The sequence below is a fragment of the Alligator mississippiensis genome, chromosome 13 (genome assembly GCF_030867095.1).
Source record: "Alligator mississippiensis isolate rAllMis1 chromosome 13, rAllMis1, whole genome shotgun sequence".
Taxonomy (NCBI): Eukaryota; Metazoa; Chordata; order Crocodylia; family Alligatoridae; genus Alligator; species Alligator mississippiensis.
In genome coordinates this window covers 13,288,234-13,309,502 of record NC_081836.1, presented here as the reverse complement: position 1 = coordinate 13,309,502, position 21,269 = coordinate 13,288,234, and the positions used below count along the sequence as shown (strand labels likewise).

Sequence of the window (21,269 nt, the reverse complement as noted above, 5' to 3'; positions counted from 1 at the left end):
CGGAGCCAGCGCAGGAGTGAAAGTTTAGAGAGGAGCTCCTTAAATTAATGACCCCAGCCCCCACTCATGAGCAGGCCTCCCCTCCCCCCTGGGAGCTCCAAAGAGACCCCTATCTGTGATCAGCCCCACATAGCGACAACCTCAGCGACAGGCACTGTGCCTGCAAGCAAGGGGTGGCCCTCCTCTAGAAGGACAAGGGGAGTGCCAGTATGCTTTAGGGACCAAGAAAAGGGAGAAACAGAAGGGTCATGGGGAGGAGGGGAGTTGGGTAACAGCCAATGATGGATGATGCATTTTTAGCTGTTAGTGCTTTGCTGATGCTTCCGTAGCAAATCAGTGGAGTGGGTATTGTGTTCCTTCATTTTTTCTATTCTGCTTTGGTTTATTTCACAATAAAATAAATGTTTAGGTGAAATTAAAATGAATTTTCATCCATGTCTGTCTACTGACATGGGAAGGGTTGCAGAGGCATGGCCTGCCCATGCTCCCCCTGGCCCCAGGTTGCCTCCCCACTGCACACAGAGAGTTCACCTGTGTGACCAGTTCAAAATTTTATTGAGCAGCCCATGTCTCCAGAGCTGGGCGGCACTGGTCTCACACATCGAGGAAGGCATCGATACTGGTGGCAATGTCCTCCTCAGCAGCAGGGGGCAGGGATATGTAATGCTGCAACGGGTAACCCTCCAGCTGGTGGTGGAGGATGCATGGCACCCCAGGCTTGTCCCCTGCACCGTCATAGCTCAGAGTCCCAAACACAGGTGTACCCAGTGCACCTGCAGGATCAGCAGGAGCAGGGCATAGTGGTTCAGGCACCCCTCCACCTGCACAAACAGTTCATCACGCACTGCCCGGGGAACACGCTGCAGGGGCACACTTGGGGTGCAACTGTGGCACAGCAGGGAGCAGGCTCCATAGTGCCTCCCTGGAGAGGCCCCCTGCAGCATGGGCAGGGGCACAGCCAGCCCTTTGCCTCACTTGTTTAGGAGCCCCGCACCTGGGCGCTGTAGGCTGGGCGGCAGCATGGTGGCAGCAGAGCGGCTGGCCTGCAGGGAGGTGGGGCAGGGCAGCAGAGTCTGTTGCTACAGCAACTGAGAAGAAGGTAGGGGAGGCAGGCTGCCTGTGGCCAGCACGCAGCGGGCTGTGTGCCCCAAGAGATTGAGCGAGGATAGGTGACTTGGCCAATGGCTGCCTGGGCACGGCCCTGCCTGTCTGGACAGCTTACCACGTTCCCTGGGCACCGGTGCACTGCCGACCTCTGATCTGAGGCTAGGCAGTGTAGGGCCTCTGCTGCAGAGCATCTTATCTTGGCAATGTTGTGATCTTGCACAAAAGGCTTCTGTCTCTTGCCTCTGCAGGGCTACATTTGGATGCGGAGGAGAGGCTGCAGGGCCCTGTGGGAATGCTGCTTCAGGGTTGCTGCCACCCACTGCTGAAGCTGCCTGGGTGTGCTGGCTGTGCCAGTGGGCGCACCAGAGACTGGACCCTCCTGCTCCATGAATGGGCAGTTGTGGCAGCTGTAATTGGTGCTCCTGCACTGTGCCCATAACATTTCCTCTGAGCTCATGCAGCTTTCCATCATTCCCTGTGCAGCCCACCCAAGGGGAAGAGCTTGAGGGGGCGGGTACTTTCAAGGCCCAGGATTTTATTATTGTGACTGGAGAAAGACACATCAGGCAATCCAAGACTGGTTGGTGGGATGGCCTAGAGTTTTGCTAAAGTGGGGAGCGCTAATGGCATGGGTCCTCTGACCACAACAAGCTAAGCAGGGGTCAGCAAACAACTTCCCCCCAACCTTCCACAAGCTAGAAAACCACCTCCCCATCCAAAGCCCCCTCTTAAAAAGAGAGAGCATGAAGTGAAAAATCCAACAAAGTGAGTAGAAACCTTTATTTACCACCAACAAAAATTAAAAAAGGAAACAAACCACAGAACAACTCTTTTAAAATAGTGATTCATAATCAGTATGAATTACTATGAATTACCTTAACGGTGCATGAATAGTTAAAAAACACAATGAAAATAACAGTGTCATTACTATAACAATTACTATAATGGCCCACTTACTATAACGGCACATGAATCATGGAAAAAAAAAATCAATGATCAATTGTAACTAAAAGAACCTGGCTGTGACAAAGCACAGCTTGTGCCTGTCACTTAGAAGGCTGTGGGCAGCCAGCATTGCAGCCTACAGGTGACTTCACTCTCAGTTAAGAGTCACATGGCCAGTAGGAGGCTGCCTGATTGGGAAAGGGGTACAGCTGTTTGTGATAAGAACAGGCCCTGAGCAGTGGAGCCAGCAGTTTGCTGCAAGTAGCCAAGGGAAGAACATTATCTGGCTGGAGCTACTGCTCATATAACATCTTGGAGGTAGAGGACAGGAACTATGGGGATGGCAGAAGGTTTCTGGCCATGGGGCATGACCTAAAACTACATCCTGCTGGGACTGGATGGTGTGGTGGGGCTGCCGGTGGCAGGGTCATCCTCAGGAAATGCCACACTTGGGCCTCCCCAGTGAAGGGCAAATATGGGGCACCAGAAAGCTTCAGGCCCCGCTGCCTTGCAGGTTACCCCATGGTGGGGAAAGGCTAAAGGAACACACCCTGAGAAAAAAGTGAAGGACCCAGGTTTACTATGTGGAGTCTGAGGCGGGGTCCAGGTCATGTGAAGGGGCCTGAGATGAGGTCCAGGTCCACAGCAGGACCTGAGGATTATGAAGAAGCCGGGTGTGAGGCTCCAAGGGCAGGGGTGTTGAGGCCCAGTGTTGGGCATGAGATGAGAGCCCAGTGTGGGGTGGGAGGGGACCAAGAAGGTCCAGAGCCAGGCAGGGAGCCTGAGAGAAAGGGAGGGGTTGGGAGCTCCAAGTGGGTATGAATTGAGACCCCAGTGGGGGTGCTGCAATTGAGAGCCCAGTGTGAGGACACAGGGATTGTGAGCCCCAGTGTGAGGGCATGGGAGTGAGAGTCCCAACATGAAGGCACTGGAGTGAGAGTCTCAGTGTGGGGGCATGAGGTCATAGGCCCAGTGATAGGCCAAGTAAGTTTAGGCCAGGTGATAGGCCATGGATGCCAGCTGTGAGGCATGGCACACAGGAAAGGTTCAGAGCCGTGTATAGGCCCTGGCATCAGGGCAATTAAATGGGCAGCCTCCCGCCTGGGAACATCATAATGATCCATCAAAGGCATGGCAGGTAAGGCAAGTGGGCAGTTAGCTCTAGACAAGTGGGCGGGTCAACGATTAGACTGGTCCTGGGAACCCCACTTTTTACACTGGCCCTCAGGTAGGCTTTCATTCAGAGCTTGACAAAGAACTATCAGATCTCAGAGCACGGAGCCATGCCCACTGTTGCTGCCCCCCGCAGGGGCAGGTTTATGGACAGGTGCAGGATTGGGCATAGAATCGTTAACAGTACATGCATCAGTATGTGCCAGTCCTGCCGTGTCTTGGAATGCCTCCTGGATGCAGCACAGGTCCTTTTGTGGTGGACAGTCATGAATCTTCCCATAGCATCATGGACTTGTGTGACCAGCTTGTGCAGCCACTGCTTGAATTCCATGAAGGCGATCACCAGCCTGTTTGTTCGTGCATTGGCTGCATCCTGCGGTGGTAGCCTGCGTGTCCTTGGTGGCGGCATTGGAATCAAAACTGAAAATCAAGAAATGTGGGAAATAGAGTAAATTAAAGATACTTGATGCTCTAAAAAGGCGCACACAGTGAATCTTGCAAGCAGAAAAGAAGTGGTTGGCCAAAATGATGGGGAAGGGTTGCTTGGCCACAAGGGGTTGCAGGCCGAGTGGCTGTAAACAAGGAGATCTCACTGCAAATAAGCGGCTGAAAGCAAGTCCCTCTCCCCCCACTTCACTTTGGAGCCCAGCCTAATCGCAGCTGTCAGTTCAAGTGACAGGTGACTATACGGTTCCCCAGAGCTTCACATACCAGGTGTGGATGTCGAGCTCCTTGGTCTATGCTCCTCCTCGGAACGGGCAGGTGATATGACTGGGACATTTCTGCTCTCTTCTTCACTGGAGTCCCTGGAGTTCCCACAAGTCGCAGCCATGGTTGGCGAAATGTCTGCAGGCAAGGATGCCCCAGAGGCCTCTGTCCCTCGTTGTTCATGCCAATCCAGTACCTTCATTAGCGGCTGGAGGTACTTGTAGTGGATTATGTCATGCAGTGGGGTTCCCTACCACTGTGCTCTGGTGACATCCCTGTGGAAGGTGGCCTGCAGGATTTTTGCTCTGGCCTGGCATTGTAGCGTGGTCCTGCTGTGCTCCTGCTCTGCCATTCTCCTTGAAACATCAAGGTAGATGTGCCAGTTGGCCTGCGGGTTGCAGATGAATTGGTGCACAACCTCAGAGTTCCCCAGCACCCACACCAGGCTCTTTGTTTTGGCAAAGGTCCAATTGAACCTAGACCTATGTGCCCCAGTCCACTCCGTTCTGCTCTGAGTGTCAGACATCTCAGATCAATAAGGGGTACCCCAGGGAGCTGTGCGATCAATTTATAGGTCTTGAGGTGACCTGGCCAAAGGAAGTTCACCCTCCTCTGACCCTGTATTGTCTGTGCAAAGTTTGGACAGCAGACATGCCCCACAAGTATTGCAACTTTTGACACTGATCCCAGCGGGACATAATGTGAAATGCTGATCAATTGAGAAATTGCCAGTGAGGGAATTAATGGTAACAGAACTCACCTGCTTTTCATAAAGTGGCCGCATTTTGGGCTTGTGATCGGGTGCATAGAACCCTACTTATTGGTTTCACATAAAAGTGGTGAGCAAACGAATGGCATTATGGGGGTCAGTGAAGCTGCAGCCATCTGAAAAGGTAGCCAAGGGAAGTTTGCCCCCTCCACACCCCCAACCCTGTAGCGTCTCCCAGTGACACGCTCTGCCAGCGTTGCAACTTTTGGCGCCAGCCACAGGAGTTCACCTGGGATGTTTTGGGGCCAGGTTGAGTCAAGCCAGAGAGGGGGCCTCTGGCTGCACCTGTAGCAACTCTGTGTATCTTATGGGCATGCTCATTCTGGATGCCATGGAACAGTACCAGGCTGCTCATTACCAGGTTCACAGAAATCTGCTCGTCGGGTTTATGTAAAAGTGGTGGGTGAATTAATGGTGTTATAGGGGACAATCACGCCGCAGCCAGCTGAAAAGGGATGCTTTAGAGGTGCAAAGTGGAGGGCCACAGAGGTGCTGCTCCCAGTCGGACTTGTTTCTTGTAATGACCCCTCATTTCGCTGGAGCAGAACACATCCAACAGGGCCAAAGATAATCTCCCCTGTTGTTACAAAGACTGACAGCAACTTTGGAGACCCATTAACCTCCTATTAGGTGTTAAACGCTCAGAGCAGAAGCCTTCAATAGCATGCTTCACTGTGCGGTATTTTTATAATAACACTGAGGGGGTCAGGGTCCACCATGCACCACATTATCCCTGATAATGGAGAAGGGAACACATACACAGCAGACACTGATTGATCTTCAAAAGAGACTGGGATCTCCCCAATCTTCACCTTAGGACACCCACCACACCAAGTGAAATAGGAGATGACAAACAAAAAACGGTTTCTTTGAATTATTTATTTAATGAAGTAAGAAAAAGAGGTCAGCAGAAGATTGATTCATGTCAGGCTCTGCAGCTCCACCTGGTGTCCTAAAATGTTCATTACACATAAATACCTGCAAATTGTAGTGACTCCTGGTGGACAAAGGGGCTCAGTACACATAATTCAGTGAATCAGCACGTATGTGTGACAGATTTATGGCTGCATCATTGCAAGTTGCAACACTGCGAACTAAACTACATTAGGATGTGGTTTAGTTTGTAACAATGAGAACAAATTTAAAACCCTGAAAATTCACATACTTGTCAAATGTGATACGATTAAACCACACAAAGGGAAACTTTCATCACATGTACATTGTCTCAGTGTCACATGTACAAGTGCCCACAGATACCAAGAGACAGCTGAGAAATCCTGTGGGGTGAGTGAACCTAAAAAGTAAGTCATAATGCTCAGCATCATCAAAGGCACTTTCTTCATTTTGGATTCTTTTGAAAAGGGTTTTTTGCCTGCCAGCGAGATGACAAAAGCTACATTTCATCTACAGGTAATCTTTAAACTGTCATAAAGGCACTTAAAACAGAAGGATTCACCCATTAAAGGGTGCTATCCAGTTTTAAGCACCTGCTAAATGTTTTAAAGATAAGCCAGCTGAAGTGAGGGTTATCTTTGGTCTGTCTTACCTAGGTTGTTCCACCAGTGTATCGATTGTCTGATCCAGGGAGGTAAAATGCTTAATTTGCAGTCCTCCAGCATCCCAGGATGCAGAGCTCCCAGCCCCTCTATCCATTCCCACCCTTCACACCTCTACTCTTCACCCCACTTTCATAATGGGAGCAGCTACTCTAAGTGGCTTAAACCAGAGAGCAGGGAAAGCATGGCTCCCCGGTTCCATGGCTCTCTGCTTAGTGTGGGGCTGCCAGGGCTTCAGTGCAGGAGACCATGCAGTGGGGGGAGGCATGCTTCTTCTGGTTTACTGGTCTCACCATGTGATTAACTGCCAGCTGCTCCACTCTCAGTGTAGAGCCACTGCCATAATTGCAAGGAGACCTGGGAGCCCAGGAAAAAATGCCTCCCTGGGTTCCCTGGTCTCATTACTATGTAGCAGCTCTGCACTGAGAGCGGAGCTGCTAGGGGAAAGAAAACTGGAGGACCAGTTAGGGTCTTTGAGACCTGGGAGCCCATGGAAGAATGCTTCCCCAAGCTCCTGGATCTTGCTGCATAGAAGCTCCACATTTAACCCTGGCAGCTCTGCTCTCAGCATGCAGCCACCGCACGGCAAGACCAGGGAGCCTGGGAGGGGAAGAATTCTTCTTGGGCACTTGGGTCTCACTAAATTTAATGCAGTGGCTCCATTCTGAGAACAGAGCTGCCAGGGATCAACTCCTGTGGCTCTGCTTTCAGCACAGAGCTGCTGGGTTAATTTATGTAATCCATTGATTCTCAAACAGGGTGTCATGGCACCCTTGGGTGCCTTGAGATCATTTCAAGGGTGCCACACTATGTTAGAACTGTTAATTTTACAAAATACAAGTCATAAGATAAACCTCTTTCAAATAAGAATTCATAGTGTTGAAAGCACTCTGCCCTGTTGGGGTCTTTCTGAGTTCTCTGCAACAGAATTGCTTTATTATTTTTCTATAGTCTAAAAAATAAATGAAAACTAGAGTTGGCATTTACCAAGGGGTGCCTTGAGTCTGTTGAGGACTGCCTCAAGTAGCACCTTGCTAAGGCAATTTAAATGCATCCAGTTCACTGGAGCTAGAGGGGAAGAGACAAACAGCTGCAAGGAAAGTGTGGCTGGGTACTGCGCAGACCAGGGGTGGGCAATTATTTCGAGAGCCACATGGGTAGCCCCCCACTTAACAACTGCCCCGCGCCCTGGTCACCATCTTGCGGCCAGAAGTCCCACCCCCTAGCCCCTGCCCTTTGCCACTGGAGGTCCCTCCCTTTGTCCCCAGGAGTACTTTTGGGATGAGATAGTATGGTCTTGGAACTGGAAGTTACATTCTGTCACATGGACTATGTCAGGGGTAGGCAATGTTTTTTAGCTGGAGTGCTGAAAAAACCACAATGTCTACCTTGAAAGGTGCTGGAGTGCTGGCAAGCCAAAAAAAAAAATTGGGGCGGGGGGCATATGGCAGGATGCACTGTATACTAATATAGTTAATAATAATAAACATTTCTTTTTTATGGTAAATACTAGGTTTTCTAAAAATTCTAAACCTGGTGACAATAAATAAAATTTCATAGAGGGGGAAGAGAGAAGGAAGAGGGAGAGAAGAGAAAGGGAAGAGAGAGAGAAGAAAGAAGAGAGAAGGAAGAAGGAAAGAAAAGAGAAGGAAGAGAGGAGAGAAGGAAGAGGGAAGAGAGGGAAGGAAGGAGGGAGAAGCAGAGGCAGAGGGAAAGAGAGAGACGCGGGCAGAAGCAGGTGCAGAGGGAGGCACAGTGGGTAGGCTGGCTTGTCCAGGCCCTTGGGAAGGTGTCAGCTGGAGGAGATTGGGGGCCCAAGGGCTCCACAAATTCGGGCCGCAGCTGGCCCCCAGCACCCAAGGTGGAGCCCAGCTTGGCCTACACAGCTCTGTGGGATAGGGCGCAGCCGTCCTACCCGCGAGAGGATGCTGCCTGGCAGGGGCAGGACGTTGGGTTTGGGGGGCTCCCAGCTTGGCTTCTGTGCATGCTGGACACAGCGCGAGTGGAGCGGAGTCCCCCAGGGCATGGCAGGAGATCCCAGGGCTCTGGGAACAGCTGTGCAAAGCTGCACATTTACCTCCACCAGCCTGGCCCACCTGGTCCCAAGCAGCACACGGCTCAGCCACCACTTCTCACCGGTGCCTACTCAGCTGGGCTCATTGTATTCTGAGCAGCACGCAGAGAACCAGCACCTGGGTCTGCTTTGCTGCATGCTGCTTGGGATGGGACAGGCCTGGCAGAGCCGGCAGCAGCAAGGAGAAGCGGTGGCTGAGCCAGCTGAGCTGTGTGCCGCTTCCTTGCATGCTGCTCAGCACAGGCTCAGCCGAGTGGTGCAGGGAAGCGGCACATGGTTCAGCTGGCTCAGCCAATGCTTCTCCTCGCTGGTGCTGACCCAGCTGGGCCTGTCCTGTCCCAAGTGGCGTACAGCAAAGCCAGCCCAGCTGCTGCTTCCCTGCATGCTGCTCGGGACGTGACAGACCCAGCTGGGTCGGCACCACTGAGGAGAAGCATGGCTGAGCTATGTGCCCCTTGGGACTGGCCAGGACAGACTGGCAGAGGTAAATGGAAGCCATGGCTTTGCTGTATGACTCTCAGGCCAAGCTAGGCTGGCACCAGGAAGGGGAACCCATGGCTAAGCTGGTCCCAAGCAGCACATGGCTCAGCCACCGCTACTCTTTGCTGGTGCCGACTCAGCCAGGCCTGTCGTGTCTCAAGTGGCACACAGCAAAGCTGGCCCAGCCACTCAGGATGCGCTGGGCACAGCCGGGAGGGCACTGGTGAGGAGATGTGGTGGCTGAGCTGAGTGCTGCTCGGGGCCGGCGGAGGTAAGGGAAGGCATGGTTGAGCTGTGTGCCACTCCGGCTGGGCCAGGCTGGTCCTGACCAGCACTCAGCTCAGCCAGCTGAGCCTCCTCTTTTTGCTGGTGCTGACCTGGCTGGGCCTATCCTGTCTCATCCCGAACGGCACGCAGCAAAGCTGGCTCAGCCATGGCTTCACCACGTGCCGCTCAAGACAAGATGGGCCTGGCTGGGTCAGCACCAGTGAGGAGAAGCAGCTGAGTGGCACGTGCTCCTGCCACTCCCCATGGCCCCTGCTGCTTCCCGCGGCCCCTGCCGCTCCCCGCACCCTCCTTCCCCCCCCCCCCCCAACGCAGCAGCTTCCCTTCCCTCTCCCCTGCCCCCTGCTTCCAGCCTGGACCGGGAAGCACTGCAGGGCTCCCGACCACTGGACTGTTCCAGTGGTCCCGCCCCCACTCCCTCCATCCAATCGTACCTTACTTTCCACTCAAATGGAGGGGGTGGGGGGAGTAGTAACCAGTGCTAAATCAATAGAGGAAAAAGCAGTTTCCTTGCTGAGTGTCTCTTCTCCCTTCACCTCCTTCTTCTCAGCCTCCAAGCTGCATGCCACCTCCCCTCCTCTCCCATACCAGAGAATAGAGTCCTAGCTCCTGCCCATGCCCCCACTTGCCTGCCCTATAGTGGCAAGTCACAGTCGTGCAGGACTGAGATGGCGTTAAGCATTTCTGATAGCATAAAATTCCACAGATTTAAAATGTTTTAAAGATAACCTATACCAGTACCCTAAGGCCACTGCTAGTGATTTAACTCTGGGCTCCTCCCCATAAAACTCCAGGTCCAATTAAATGTGAAAGAAGACAGGATTTCTGAAAAGTGGTTCAGTCTGACATAGGAAAGGAAGAAAAAAGGATTAATTGTCCTGGGAAAGCACCTCCAAGGGACATGGAATGTCACAGAAGTCCTTTCCCTATTTGCACCAGCCACAGAAATGACAAGAGAGAATAAGACAGTCACTCTGTGTCAAAGGATGATAATGCTGAGTATATGATAGGGCTCACTCCCTAAATCAAATGGAGGTGAAGTGGAGGGGTCCCAGAGGGCTACAAGGCTGTTCACATACTGTAAATGGAGATTGCTTCATTCACTGCCGAGATGTAGCTACCCCAGTAGAGGAATATAGCAGCTATCCAACAGCTCATAGTAGCACTACACAACAGCTTAGGTCAGAAAGCGAAGAATATATCTAATTGTAACAGCAGGAGGAGTTTAAGGAAGAAGAACATAATTACTCCATTGGAATTTAGCCAGGAGGCTGGGGCTGACATCCCTGTTCATCTGAAAAGTACTGTTGGCCATTGCAAATACAGGAAAAAAAACAAAGCAAAATTTGGGGGATCCAAAACTCTTTGAACGGAGTGGCCATGCTTTGCAAAACTTTGGTCAAAAGGGAGACCAAGCTGAGAAAGGCAACAAAACTATTCTGGAAACATGCTTGACACGTCTCAGGTGTCTTCACGTCTGCATTTGATCATTAGAGCTCAGTTTACAGTGTCAGACACTGGGAGTTCCCAGCTCAAGTTAAAGTTAACAAGAGTTGCCTATAAAACTGCACTTGCACTGAGTTGACAGCATAACCTCTCCAGCTTTCCCTTCTCATGTAATAAGAGAACTAGTTAAAAAACCTTCAGATGGTTAAAATGGTTATTGCGATGAGAAGGCTTTGTTATTTGACCCTACACAGCAGTAGAAGACAGAAACTCTCAGGACTCTAAGACTCATATATGTGAATGCAAAGATCATATAAGAGCTGTCTGATCACTGGTGCAGCAATTTCCACTCAGCTTTGCAATAAGCATGGAGTTTAAAAGATATATCATTAATAACAGAAGAACCTTCTTAAATATTGATGAAAGGCTGCAGACTAAAATACCATAAACAGTGCCTGCCTTGGGACATACGGAGAACATTCATATGACATTGACCCACATAAGCAAACATTTTTCCCCCAAAATGTACAGCTCTTGGGTGTATTCAACTCACAATTTACACTTAATACAGTATTTTGCCACCAAAACAATTCTTCCTTTCATGCTGGGCAGGAAGGGAAATATTTGATTACCCTGGTGATGATGCCTTTGCCTCATATGTGGAGGTAATTATGTAAGAAAGCTCTGGGATAGCAGCATGTGAATGTAAGCTCTGAGTAACAGAGACATTGCCATTCTAAGTTAATAGAGCTGTCAAGATTTAAAGTCTCCTTAGAAAAAGTACTACGACAGTTATTGCCCAACAGTGAAATTTCATTAGCTTGTAAAAAATTTTAAGGTTACGGATGCTTGTTTAAATGCCTTTATAATGTTCCCTTGCCACAGACTCTCTTATCTATTTATCTATAATATGTATCTCATATATTTCTAATGCTTCCGTCTCATTTTTAAACCTCTAGTCTCATTTTTCATGGAAGCACCTCAGAAGACTTCATGAGCCAAATCCTTAGCTGGTGTAAATATGAATAGTCTAATTGCTTTTGATGGAGGCTATGTCAGTTTACACAACTGTAGGTTTTTCTTTTCACCTGTACAACCTGCTCACTTACCCCTGTCTGTCTAACTTAGATGTTTATCTCCTTGGTTTCTTGCCCTTTCATAATACGTGCTAAGACCCAAGTTCAAGGTTCTGGATGTTTCCTTCAGCAGTAGATGGCAAACATTGCAGCTTAGTGGTTTCTTTCTTTCTTTTTGCATTCCCTGTCCTATTTGGGGTATCAGTGGCTGCGTCTACATGTTCATTAAAGTGCCATAATTACAGTGCACTAAGTTTAGTACCTGTAATAACAGGTACTAACTTAATGTGCCGTAATTGGTGCTACTCTACATTACCGCGGTAGAACGCTTTTTGTGTGATGCTTAATGCCCATTGGACTAATCACTGTGCATTAGCACGGTTTTTGCCAGGTGCACTAACGCGCAGTAGAATTAGTCCAATGGCATTAAGCATCTCATGTAGATGTGCCCACGCATCTACATGCAACACTTAATGCCCATTGAACTAATTCTACTGTGCATTAGTTCACCTGGCAAAAACCGTGCTAATGCACTAATGTGCAGTAGATTAGTCCAATGGGCATTAAACATTACACAAAAGTGTTCATCTGTGCTAATACACAATATATTTAGTACAATGGGCATTAAGTGTCACACATAAAGCATTCATCTGCGCTAATGTGCAGTAGCGCCAGATTAGTAGTTAGTACCTGTAATAATGAATGTGTAGACATGCCCACTGGGTGTGTCTACATGTGCAATTAATGAGACTGAATATACTCTGGCTCAATATATTTTAGCTTAATTTGAGCCAGAGTAAACTAAGCCTGATGTCACCGTGTACACGTACATTTATGTACAGAATTTTACTGTGCTGCCAGGTACTTGTATCTGACGGGACTATCTGGTCAAGCTGTAAATTAGTCTACTGTTCCCTAATTGCCACGCATATGTAGATGGTGACACATTACTGTGCAGCAAATTAGTCTGCTGTGCAGTAAAGTGTCTCATGTAGATGCACCCACTGAGGCAACCAGTTGATTGAGGGGCAACACAACCAAAATGTTTGCAGATTAGTGAATACAGTGATGTTTTTAATATTTTTGTTTTTAAATGTATTTGTTTGTAATTTTGTAAGTATTGACCTAAAATAGAGAATTGTGATCTTGGTAATTAAAAACCCTGTATCCCATTTGCAGGTGTACAGTTGTTATCCTTGATATCTTGGCTTAATACCAATTTTAATAATTATATTCCACCCAAAAACCCCCCACACGGTTTTAGCTGTGTACAGTATTCCTCCTCTCTTTTGTTCTAAACTGTTTTACAGTTTTGTTTAGTGTTTTTAACCAGATGACATATTCAGTACCAGAGGTAGTTACACTGTAGCAGTGGGTGAAGTAATTATTACTGTTCATGAATCCCTTACTTATCCCTTGGGTTTGTCTTTGGGTCCTATTATGTAAAGACAGAAGGATCTTGCCTTTGGTGCTTGTTTGCACAGTGTTTGATAATCGTTACATGCAACATATTCTACAAGTTCAAAGCATTTTATCTATTATTTCAGAGCAAAACCTGAAAAATTTAAGGAGAACTTTGTAGTTCCTCTTTCATATGCCTGCATCAAGAATCATGCCTGAACGACTGACTCATAGTCAGTCACTTGCAATATAGCAGAGATAATATCATTGTAAGAGAACTGTCAGGAGCATCATCTTCTGTGCAAAATAAAAATCACCTAATTTTCCCCTGACATTTTTTTTCTGTAAAAGCCTCAGCAATTACAATATACAGCAGTGGGATATCATTATCTTGTGTCAACGTTCTATGTATTAGCATTAAGGAGCACAGAAGAACTAAGATAAGTTAATAGGACAATGCTGGGTTAAAAATCAAGGGTCATCTAATGCCTTGTATTTTAGTAGCATCTGTCTGTCTCATATGACCATAGACTTGCACCAAGTGAAGCAGCAGCTTGCTGAACATCTGTGGGTGCGGCTATAGAGCCCAATTCTTGAGTGACAATCTCTTCTGCACTTATGACATACCGGGCATGTCTACACGAGACACTTAATGTGCAGTAGACTAAGTCTATTGCACATTAGTGCGTCACAGCAAAAGCCGTGCTAATGCACAGTATAATTAGTCTACTGTTACTGTACATTAAGTGTCATGAAAAGATTGTGTGCCTTTGCTACTGTGCAGTAGCACCAGCTACTGTGCACTAATGTAGTACCTCATACTAGAGGTACTAAACTTAATGCGCAGGAGTAAAGGTGCATTAACACACATGTAGATGCACCCATGAAGTTTAATCTATAGGGAGTTTTATTGAAAATTCCCCAGTGCAATATAGAGCAGACTTTTAAAGAAAATGCTCAGCTCCATTTTTAAAAAATGGAGCTGAGCATTTGGGTCACTTCATCAGCTAGTGCAAATCACCATAGCTAATCAGGGTAATTCTAAAGTCAGTGGGCACATCTACATGTGCAAATGCTGAGGAGTGAGTAAATTACTCAAGAGTAAACCCACCTAAGGCAGGCATCTACATGTGCAGGTATGTGACAGCAGATTAGCTGCTTTTGGCAGCAGTCAACTTCTGCCTCCATTGGCCCTGCACCAGCCTCCTGCACCAGCTAGGGGCATCTCTGGTCTCCTTTGGTTCTAGCCCCAGGGTGGCAGGGAGCATGGGGCAGGAAACAGCTGTCTTTTGGTGGGGGGCTAGGAGATTGCTCTCTGCCCATGAGAGCTGCCCGCCACTGCAGCCCAGGTGGGGACAATGCCCCACTGACTCAGCAGCAAGGAGCTCCTAGCTCCAGCTCTCCAATCAGGGGCAGGGGGCTTGGAAAGAGTTGCAGGGAAGAAGCAGGTCCCAGCTCCCTGCCTTTATCCACCAGTGGGGCAGCTAGCAATAAGTCCTCAGCTGGGTGGGGGTTCCCCACCCAGCCAGGGGCTAGCTGCTAGCTACCTCACCGGAGGATCAGGGCAGGGGAATAGGACCTGCCCCTCCTCTGCAGCTCTTTCCAAGATCCAAGACTTGATTGCCTGATCAGGGCACAGAGCTGGAAAAAATCTGTAGGGCTGGGACCTGCCCCTGACCGGAACAGTTTCTGGCCAGCCCCAGGTTGCAGAGGGAAGTCTGCATGTGCAGCTCAGAGCTGGCTGGGGACTGCCTGAAACAGGACAGTTACCAGCCACCGTCAGGCTGCACGTGCAGACTTCCACGTGTAGCCTGGGTCTGGCCAGGAATTGTCCCACTCAGGGGCAGGTCCCAGCCAGCTCCAGGCTGAGCAGGGAACTCTCCCCATGCAAGAAGCTCCCAGCCCAATTGCGGAGCAGGGGCTGGGATATTGTTCGCTGCTACCGGGGCAGGGGGACATTGTCTCCACCCAGGCTCTGATGGCATAGCCCACCCCAGCAGCAGGCAAGTTCTGGGGACAGAAAGCAATCTCCTGTCCCCTGCTGCCCAGCTCACCAGGAGTAAATTTGCTCCTGACTGACCATCTACACATGCTGTACTGCTGCACAGTAATTACTCAGCTGTTAATTTGCTACTTGCATTTGCAGATAGCATATTAACTGCTGAGTAGAGGAAATTACTGTGCAGTAAGGGTCAGCACACGTAGACAAAAGTGTTTCATGTAGATGCGCACCTTGACCATACAAGAAACTTCCAGCTGGAGTGACATACATTGCAGAGCCTTTTTGAATGACACAGTAGTCTGCTATTTGAGTGAAGAGAGAGGGGACAACAAAGGAAGCAACAAGGCCAAAGTATCTCTTACTACTCCCTTTGAAGAACCTTTTGGGGGACACACCAGCACCAAATTTATACTAATCCACAGGCCCCAAATCAGCATGGAGAGTAGCGAACACTAATGCAGCCCATAAACTCTAAGATTATCTTTAGAAGGCAGTGCTATAGCCCCATAGTATGCCTGCCCCAGTGCTATGGACTTCCCTCTACCTGACACTAGCTTTTAGGACTGTGTGAAGAATTTGTTTCACCCTTGATGAGCAGGGAGTGATTACCTGTGGAGATATTATTAATGCATTTTACATAGAAACATGAGGACTAGCATAGAAATACAAGTTGGGGAGGATTTACATTTATAATCCAGGCAATAAGGATGGAAAGAAAGGGAGCTGCCTGCTCAACCTTTAGTTGATTCAGCAGCTTCACTTCTTGACCTAAGCTGTTGTATAGTGTTGCTCTGTAGTGAAAGGGACTTTATACATTTATAAAACTCCAGGAGCTTGCTACAGCATGCAGTGAAAAACTAGCTTATCTTTATCCTGCATGAAGCTAAAGAAGGGGTCAAGTTGATTAAAAAGCAGTAAGCTCATGAATACCAGTATTACCCTTTCTGTAAAGCTCTCTGCAAGCTGTAGATCAAGACAAGGTTTTTTAACTCTCACCTGCAGCCTTTTACTCTCACCTTTTCAGGGCAATGGTTGCATTATCCAAATTATGCCATATTTCCATTGCTTGAACAGTGCAATTGGAAGCTTCATATTTTGTTTAATAATTTCTTAATAATTTGTTTAAATAACGAATAAATACCTATTTTTTTCTCCATGGCCAGACAAAAGGATTTAGTCCTCTATAAATATAGAGGAAGTTGATTTTTATAGTTGCTTATATTATCTGAGAAAAGCTCTTTTGTGCCTAAAAAGTCTGTTCTTGACATCAGTCAGGGAAAGAAACTCTTTCAAATGAGATTTCCAGGAAATGCATCTCTTCTAGAGCTAAAAGCACAACCACTGGTTGGAATGTGGGGAATATTTGCCCCTTGCTCTTTCCTATCCAGATGATGCCTTCCTTTGGACAGCTAAAGAACCAAAGCACTCACTAATGGAGCATGCTTAGAGAACGCATGTCTATCAACTGGAATAGCACTAATTCTGAGTAGACCTTTAAAGATAGTGAGATAGTATACACTCTTTACCTTCTCCAGGCACATTCCTTGACCATTTTAAGTGAAAAGACCTATTAAATAATTCAATTAATCCAGGCAGAGAGGTAGCCTTTATGAAAGAAATCTCTTAATCTAGACATTGACATCAGCATAGGTCCTTTTGGAGAATTCACATGCCAGTCTATTGAATGACTGGCTGTGAGTGATGTGGTGTTCTGGGATGAATTTGTTTCCTTTTGCTACCATTTTTTCAGAGGACCCATATCCCATTCAGAGCATTGTCAATGCCACCAATGCTATTTTTTTCTTGCTAAAAGCTCTTTAAAGATTAAGTGGGGTCAGTGAATGATCTGGCCTGTATCAGGCTCCAGTACTGTTTAGAGCAATATGTCTTTTACATCTGCCATCCTCCAGTCTAAGTGAAACTCACTGTAAATATGTTCTATAATTTAAAATGTAATTGGAAGGCATTAGGCTTATTTCATGGCAATCTTATGAACATAAAAGCCCTTATTTCCATTTCTCTGTGAGTTTTAAACAACATAAAGTAGTCTACTCTTTGCATATATTTCACATTTTAAGCTTTTTTCTTGACTAGGAGTAAAAGATTGAAAGATATACATTGCAAAGAATAGTTAATTATATACAAGTAGACAAGGATCGTGTTTGAAATTGCAGAATTCAAAAACAGGTATGAAAAAATAATGCTTCTATCGCCAATTAGAGAATTACAAAGCATTTCACCAGTGTTATAGAATCAGGGGTTTATGAACTCTTAAGGATAATTCCTATAAATAGTAGTAGGATTAAGCACTGCACCTGAATCTCTCCCAGCATGAGAGAATAGATTTGACTAGGTTTTCTTTAGAAAATCTCAGTCATTATTATTGATGTATATTAAGGTAGTGACTACTACGTACCAAGTTTTGTCCAAGCAGCATTTGGGGCTCTACACAGCTTGCAGGCCAATAAATGCCAATTTTCCAACAGTCTCTTTCTCTCAGATTTACCCATCCAAAATTTCATAATAAATTTGGTAAGCTAAAGTTAACCCAGGTCTAAGTGGTACATCTCCAGTGACCTTCAGGCTGAGTTTGGCCCATTGGCACATGTCAAATAGCACACATTCCAGAGAAACTTCTTCAATTAGTCTTTTTTAAGAGAAGTCCAACAGGGTTCACAAACTACAATGGTTGGCATACTATGTGTTCTCTTCTTCCCAGCATGACAAAAAATGTAAAAAATAACAGTAATTTTAGCATGTTACAAAAAAGCTGATCCTAAAGAAGCCTAAATTTGTCCTGAGGAATTTAGGCAGGCAAGGTTCTTTGAGTAGATGTAATATCTTTTATTAGGCCAACTGAGTAGTTGGGGGAAAAATTTCTTAGCAAGCTTTCAGGATCGTCTAAACACCACCTCCTTTTGGATAACCACTTGGACACCTCTGTTGTCACTGGGCATGTCTACATATGCTTTAAGGCACTTTTCCGAATGCACATTAAATTTAGTATCTCTAATGTGAGGTACTAAAGAAATGAGCATTAGGCTACCTTAATGTGCAGTAATGAATGCACAGTTTTTAAGTGACGCTTAATGCAGTAGCCTATTTTACTGTGCATTAGCATAATCAAACTTTTTTATGTGACACTTTAATGCATAGTAAAATAGGCTACTGTGCATTAAAGCACATGTGTAGACATGCCTATTATACTCTAGGTATATTATATTTTAAAACAAAATTAGATCACTAATTGGAAATGTAACTATTGACAGAATTTTACATTGTCATCTCAGTGAACAAAACTACTAGTAAAATATGCCCTTATTAAAACCCCTTCTCCTGTATAAACCAGATTGCATCTGTGTATTTTGACAATGAGCGTGCAGAAGGACAAGAAAGGCACAAAGGTTCAGCCCCTCAAAGGTTGAGCTTTTTCATATTCGAGAGACATATGCCAGTCCAACTGATTAGGACAAGATACTGAGGTTATAAGTCAGTACCACTGGTTAGCCTAAGTAAAAGGTAAGTGCATTTGCCCAGGAGCCTCAGTCATGCAATTCCCCAGGTTGCTCAATAGTAAGGTTTTGGTGGGCTAATGCAAAATATACACTTCTAAAATGTTTTGTTTGATGGTATTTAAGCCAAAGATAGTGTTGTTGTTGGGTTCTTTAATGAGAAAAAGGAAAAAGGAATGACATTGCAGAGAGGGAGTTTTCTATTTCCAAGCATTCTGCTGGCACATGTGGTAGCGCTAGGAATTGTCTTTAAAACTTAGAGCCTGTTCCAAAGCCCATTGAAATTGAGACTTCCTTTGATTTCAATGGGCTTTGGATCAGGTTCTAAGCAAACACAATGAAAACCAGTTTCCACTCCGTTTTAAATATAGGTTCAATAACAGAAGATTAGCTTTAGTATCCACACACTTTATTTTGGCTGATAAACCATGAAATTCTTTTCCTTATCCAGCCCTAAAGCCAACTGGAAACAGCTTTCAAGCCCATAATATTGAGTCCCACCCTCTCCACCTGTGCCAACCTTCACTAGTTTTATGGTGGCCACCAAAAAACTGAGGAAGGAAGATTTTCATTACTTATAAACTTTGGCTCCAATACTGTAAACATTCACACGTACAAGGCATTTTACTCATGAGTTTAGTTCCATTAACTCAATGGGACTACACACGTGAGGAAAGTTACACCCTGGCTTGTTTCCAGGGTTGAATCCTTTCTTTCTCTATAGGGTTTACAGATGACCTATTGGAAGAAATATGTCCCCTGAGCTTTCAGAAGACTGCACAATACTAAAAAAGCCACCTTTCTTTGTATTCAGGAAGCCTTTTGCTTTGGGCCGTTTTAGATAAATCACTAACATTATTTGAACACCAAATATGAAATCCGAAAAGCAAAGCAGCATTTCCTTTGCTTTTCCACTCCCCTGCCTTGAAATACATACATCTCTAACAAACAATTCATCACTATTGTGTAACTGGAGGAAGAAGGCCAAGTAACTAAGCAATTAATCCAGTAATAAAATAATGTATGTAAGAAATTATATGTTGCACATATCCAGGCAGTTGCTAAGCCTGGAAACAGACCTTGAAGTCACAGGCTGAGAAGCGTAATTGCTCCTTTAAAATAAGAAGACGACTTTTGCACGTATACAGCACCTTGGCGAACAGGGGAGCTGTGACACAAATTAGGGGAGGCCCTGTGACTATTTACAAGCCCTGCCTGGCCCAGGTGAAATCAGGGGGTCGCTTGAGAGCTGACTCTGTCTCCAGACACGGCCCCAGGAAAACTGCTGCAGGACAAGGGCAATGCCTGGAAAAGCACCTCTTCCGCCTGATCTCTGCGTGAACCACCTAGGCCACTTACCCCGAAATAGTCAGGCGTGGGCAAGCGGCTCCCAAGAACAGGTGTCCAGTGCCCTCCCTTCCCCTCTGTGCCATCCCTGAAGCCATCACGCCCACGCAGGAGGACCCGTGTCAGGGACAGCGTCGGAGACCCGGGGTCCTCCCTCCGTGCCCAGGCAGAGGATGGATGCGCGGCTCGGCTCGGCTCCCCCGCCCCCGTCCCGCGCCCACTGCAGACCCGCGGCGTCCCGGGCGCGGTGCGGGCTCGCCCGGCGCTCCAACTTCCCGCCCGGCCCCGGCCGCGGCCCCGGCCCCGGCCCCGGCCCCGAGCACCTCCCGGCACCAGCCCTGCCCCTGCCCCTGCCCCTGCCCCCGCGGTGGGGGCCCGGCCCACCCCCGTACCTGCTGCAGGCGTGCTGGTGGGCGCACAGCAGGACCAGGGGCGGCAGCATCCAGGCGAGCAGGTCCATGGCAGCCCCCCGCACTAGACAGCGGCCAGCACGACCCGGGCTCGCCGGCTCCCCTGGACGCTCCGCGGCTGCGGCGGCGCTGCCATGCCCGCCGGCCGCGCGGTAAGTTGAGGCTCCGCGGGAAGCGGCGCGGGGTTGCTCGGCAGCGGCACAAGCTGCCCCCACAGCGGCTCGGGCGCGGGGAGACGGGCGGGCAGCGGGGCAGCCCCGGCTCCGGAGAGGCTTCCTCAAGGCAGATCCTCCTCTGTGCGAAGCCGAAAATAACCCCCGGGATGATAGATGCGATCACACCACGCGCAGGAGGGAGCGAGCTGCAAATGCTCGTTGCATGCCAGAAGTGCCCCCGGGCCAAAGGAAGCCGGGTCCGGACCGAGGGGCCCTGGCCAGGGGGTGGCTCTTCGGAGGGGCTGTCCGGGCGAGGAGTTGTGTGTCCTGCGTGTGAGTGGGAGCGTGGGAGCCGCGCGGCCGCCCCCGCCTCCGCCCGCCGCACCGTGCAAGCGGCACAAGTCGGGGCCAGGGCGGCGCGGCCCGCCCCTGCAGCGCGCAGCTTTGGGAGGGAGGGAAGGACCGGCGGAGTTTGGAGAAAGGAGGGAGCTGCTCTTAAAAACAAGCAGGGCACAAGACAGTAGAAAAATCACGGAAGGCAGAGCAAGGGTTTAACACACGTCCTCCCCTTCTCCACCACTGCCAAGGGGCTCCCCTAAATTGAAACTTTTCTGTAACCAGCACGAAACAGATCTTGAAAGAAACAGCACCCCGACTGCTCCAGGGCTGGCATCCCAGTTACCCCAAAGCTTGGGGGTCAGCTAAAGCACAAAGACCAAAGGGACATGTCCCTCTCTACATACTGGCTAGGGCAGATAGCTAAAAGGGGTTGGTTCACTAGGCAAGGGGCCCTGGAAGAGTTTGTCCAGGATGCTGTTGGGAA

At 48.1% G+C, this 21,269-nt stretch overlaps 1 protein-coding gene across 2 annotated transcripts in view; it reads right to left on the bottom strand.

Annotated features, from left to right (window-relative positions):
- Positions 1-20,865, bottom strand: part of GABRD (gamma-aminobutyric acid type A receptor subunit delta) — a 43,910-nt gene extending 23,045 nt beyond the window's left edge. Inside the window, exon 1 of one of the 2 annotated variants that reach the window (XM_059716598.1) lies at positions 20,274-20,865. In XM_059716598.1, coding sequence (XP_059572581.1) covers positions 20,274-20,341 — 68 coding nt within the window. In that variant the 5' untranslated portion in view covers positions 20,342-20,865. The remainder of the gene's footprint in view (positions 1-20,273) is intronic. The other variant, XM_006265120.4, reaches the window with a different exon arrangement.
- Between the last annotated feature and the right edge of the window lie 404 nt (positions 20,866-21,269).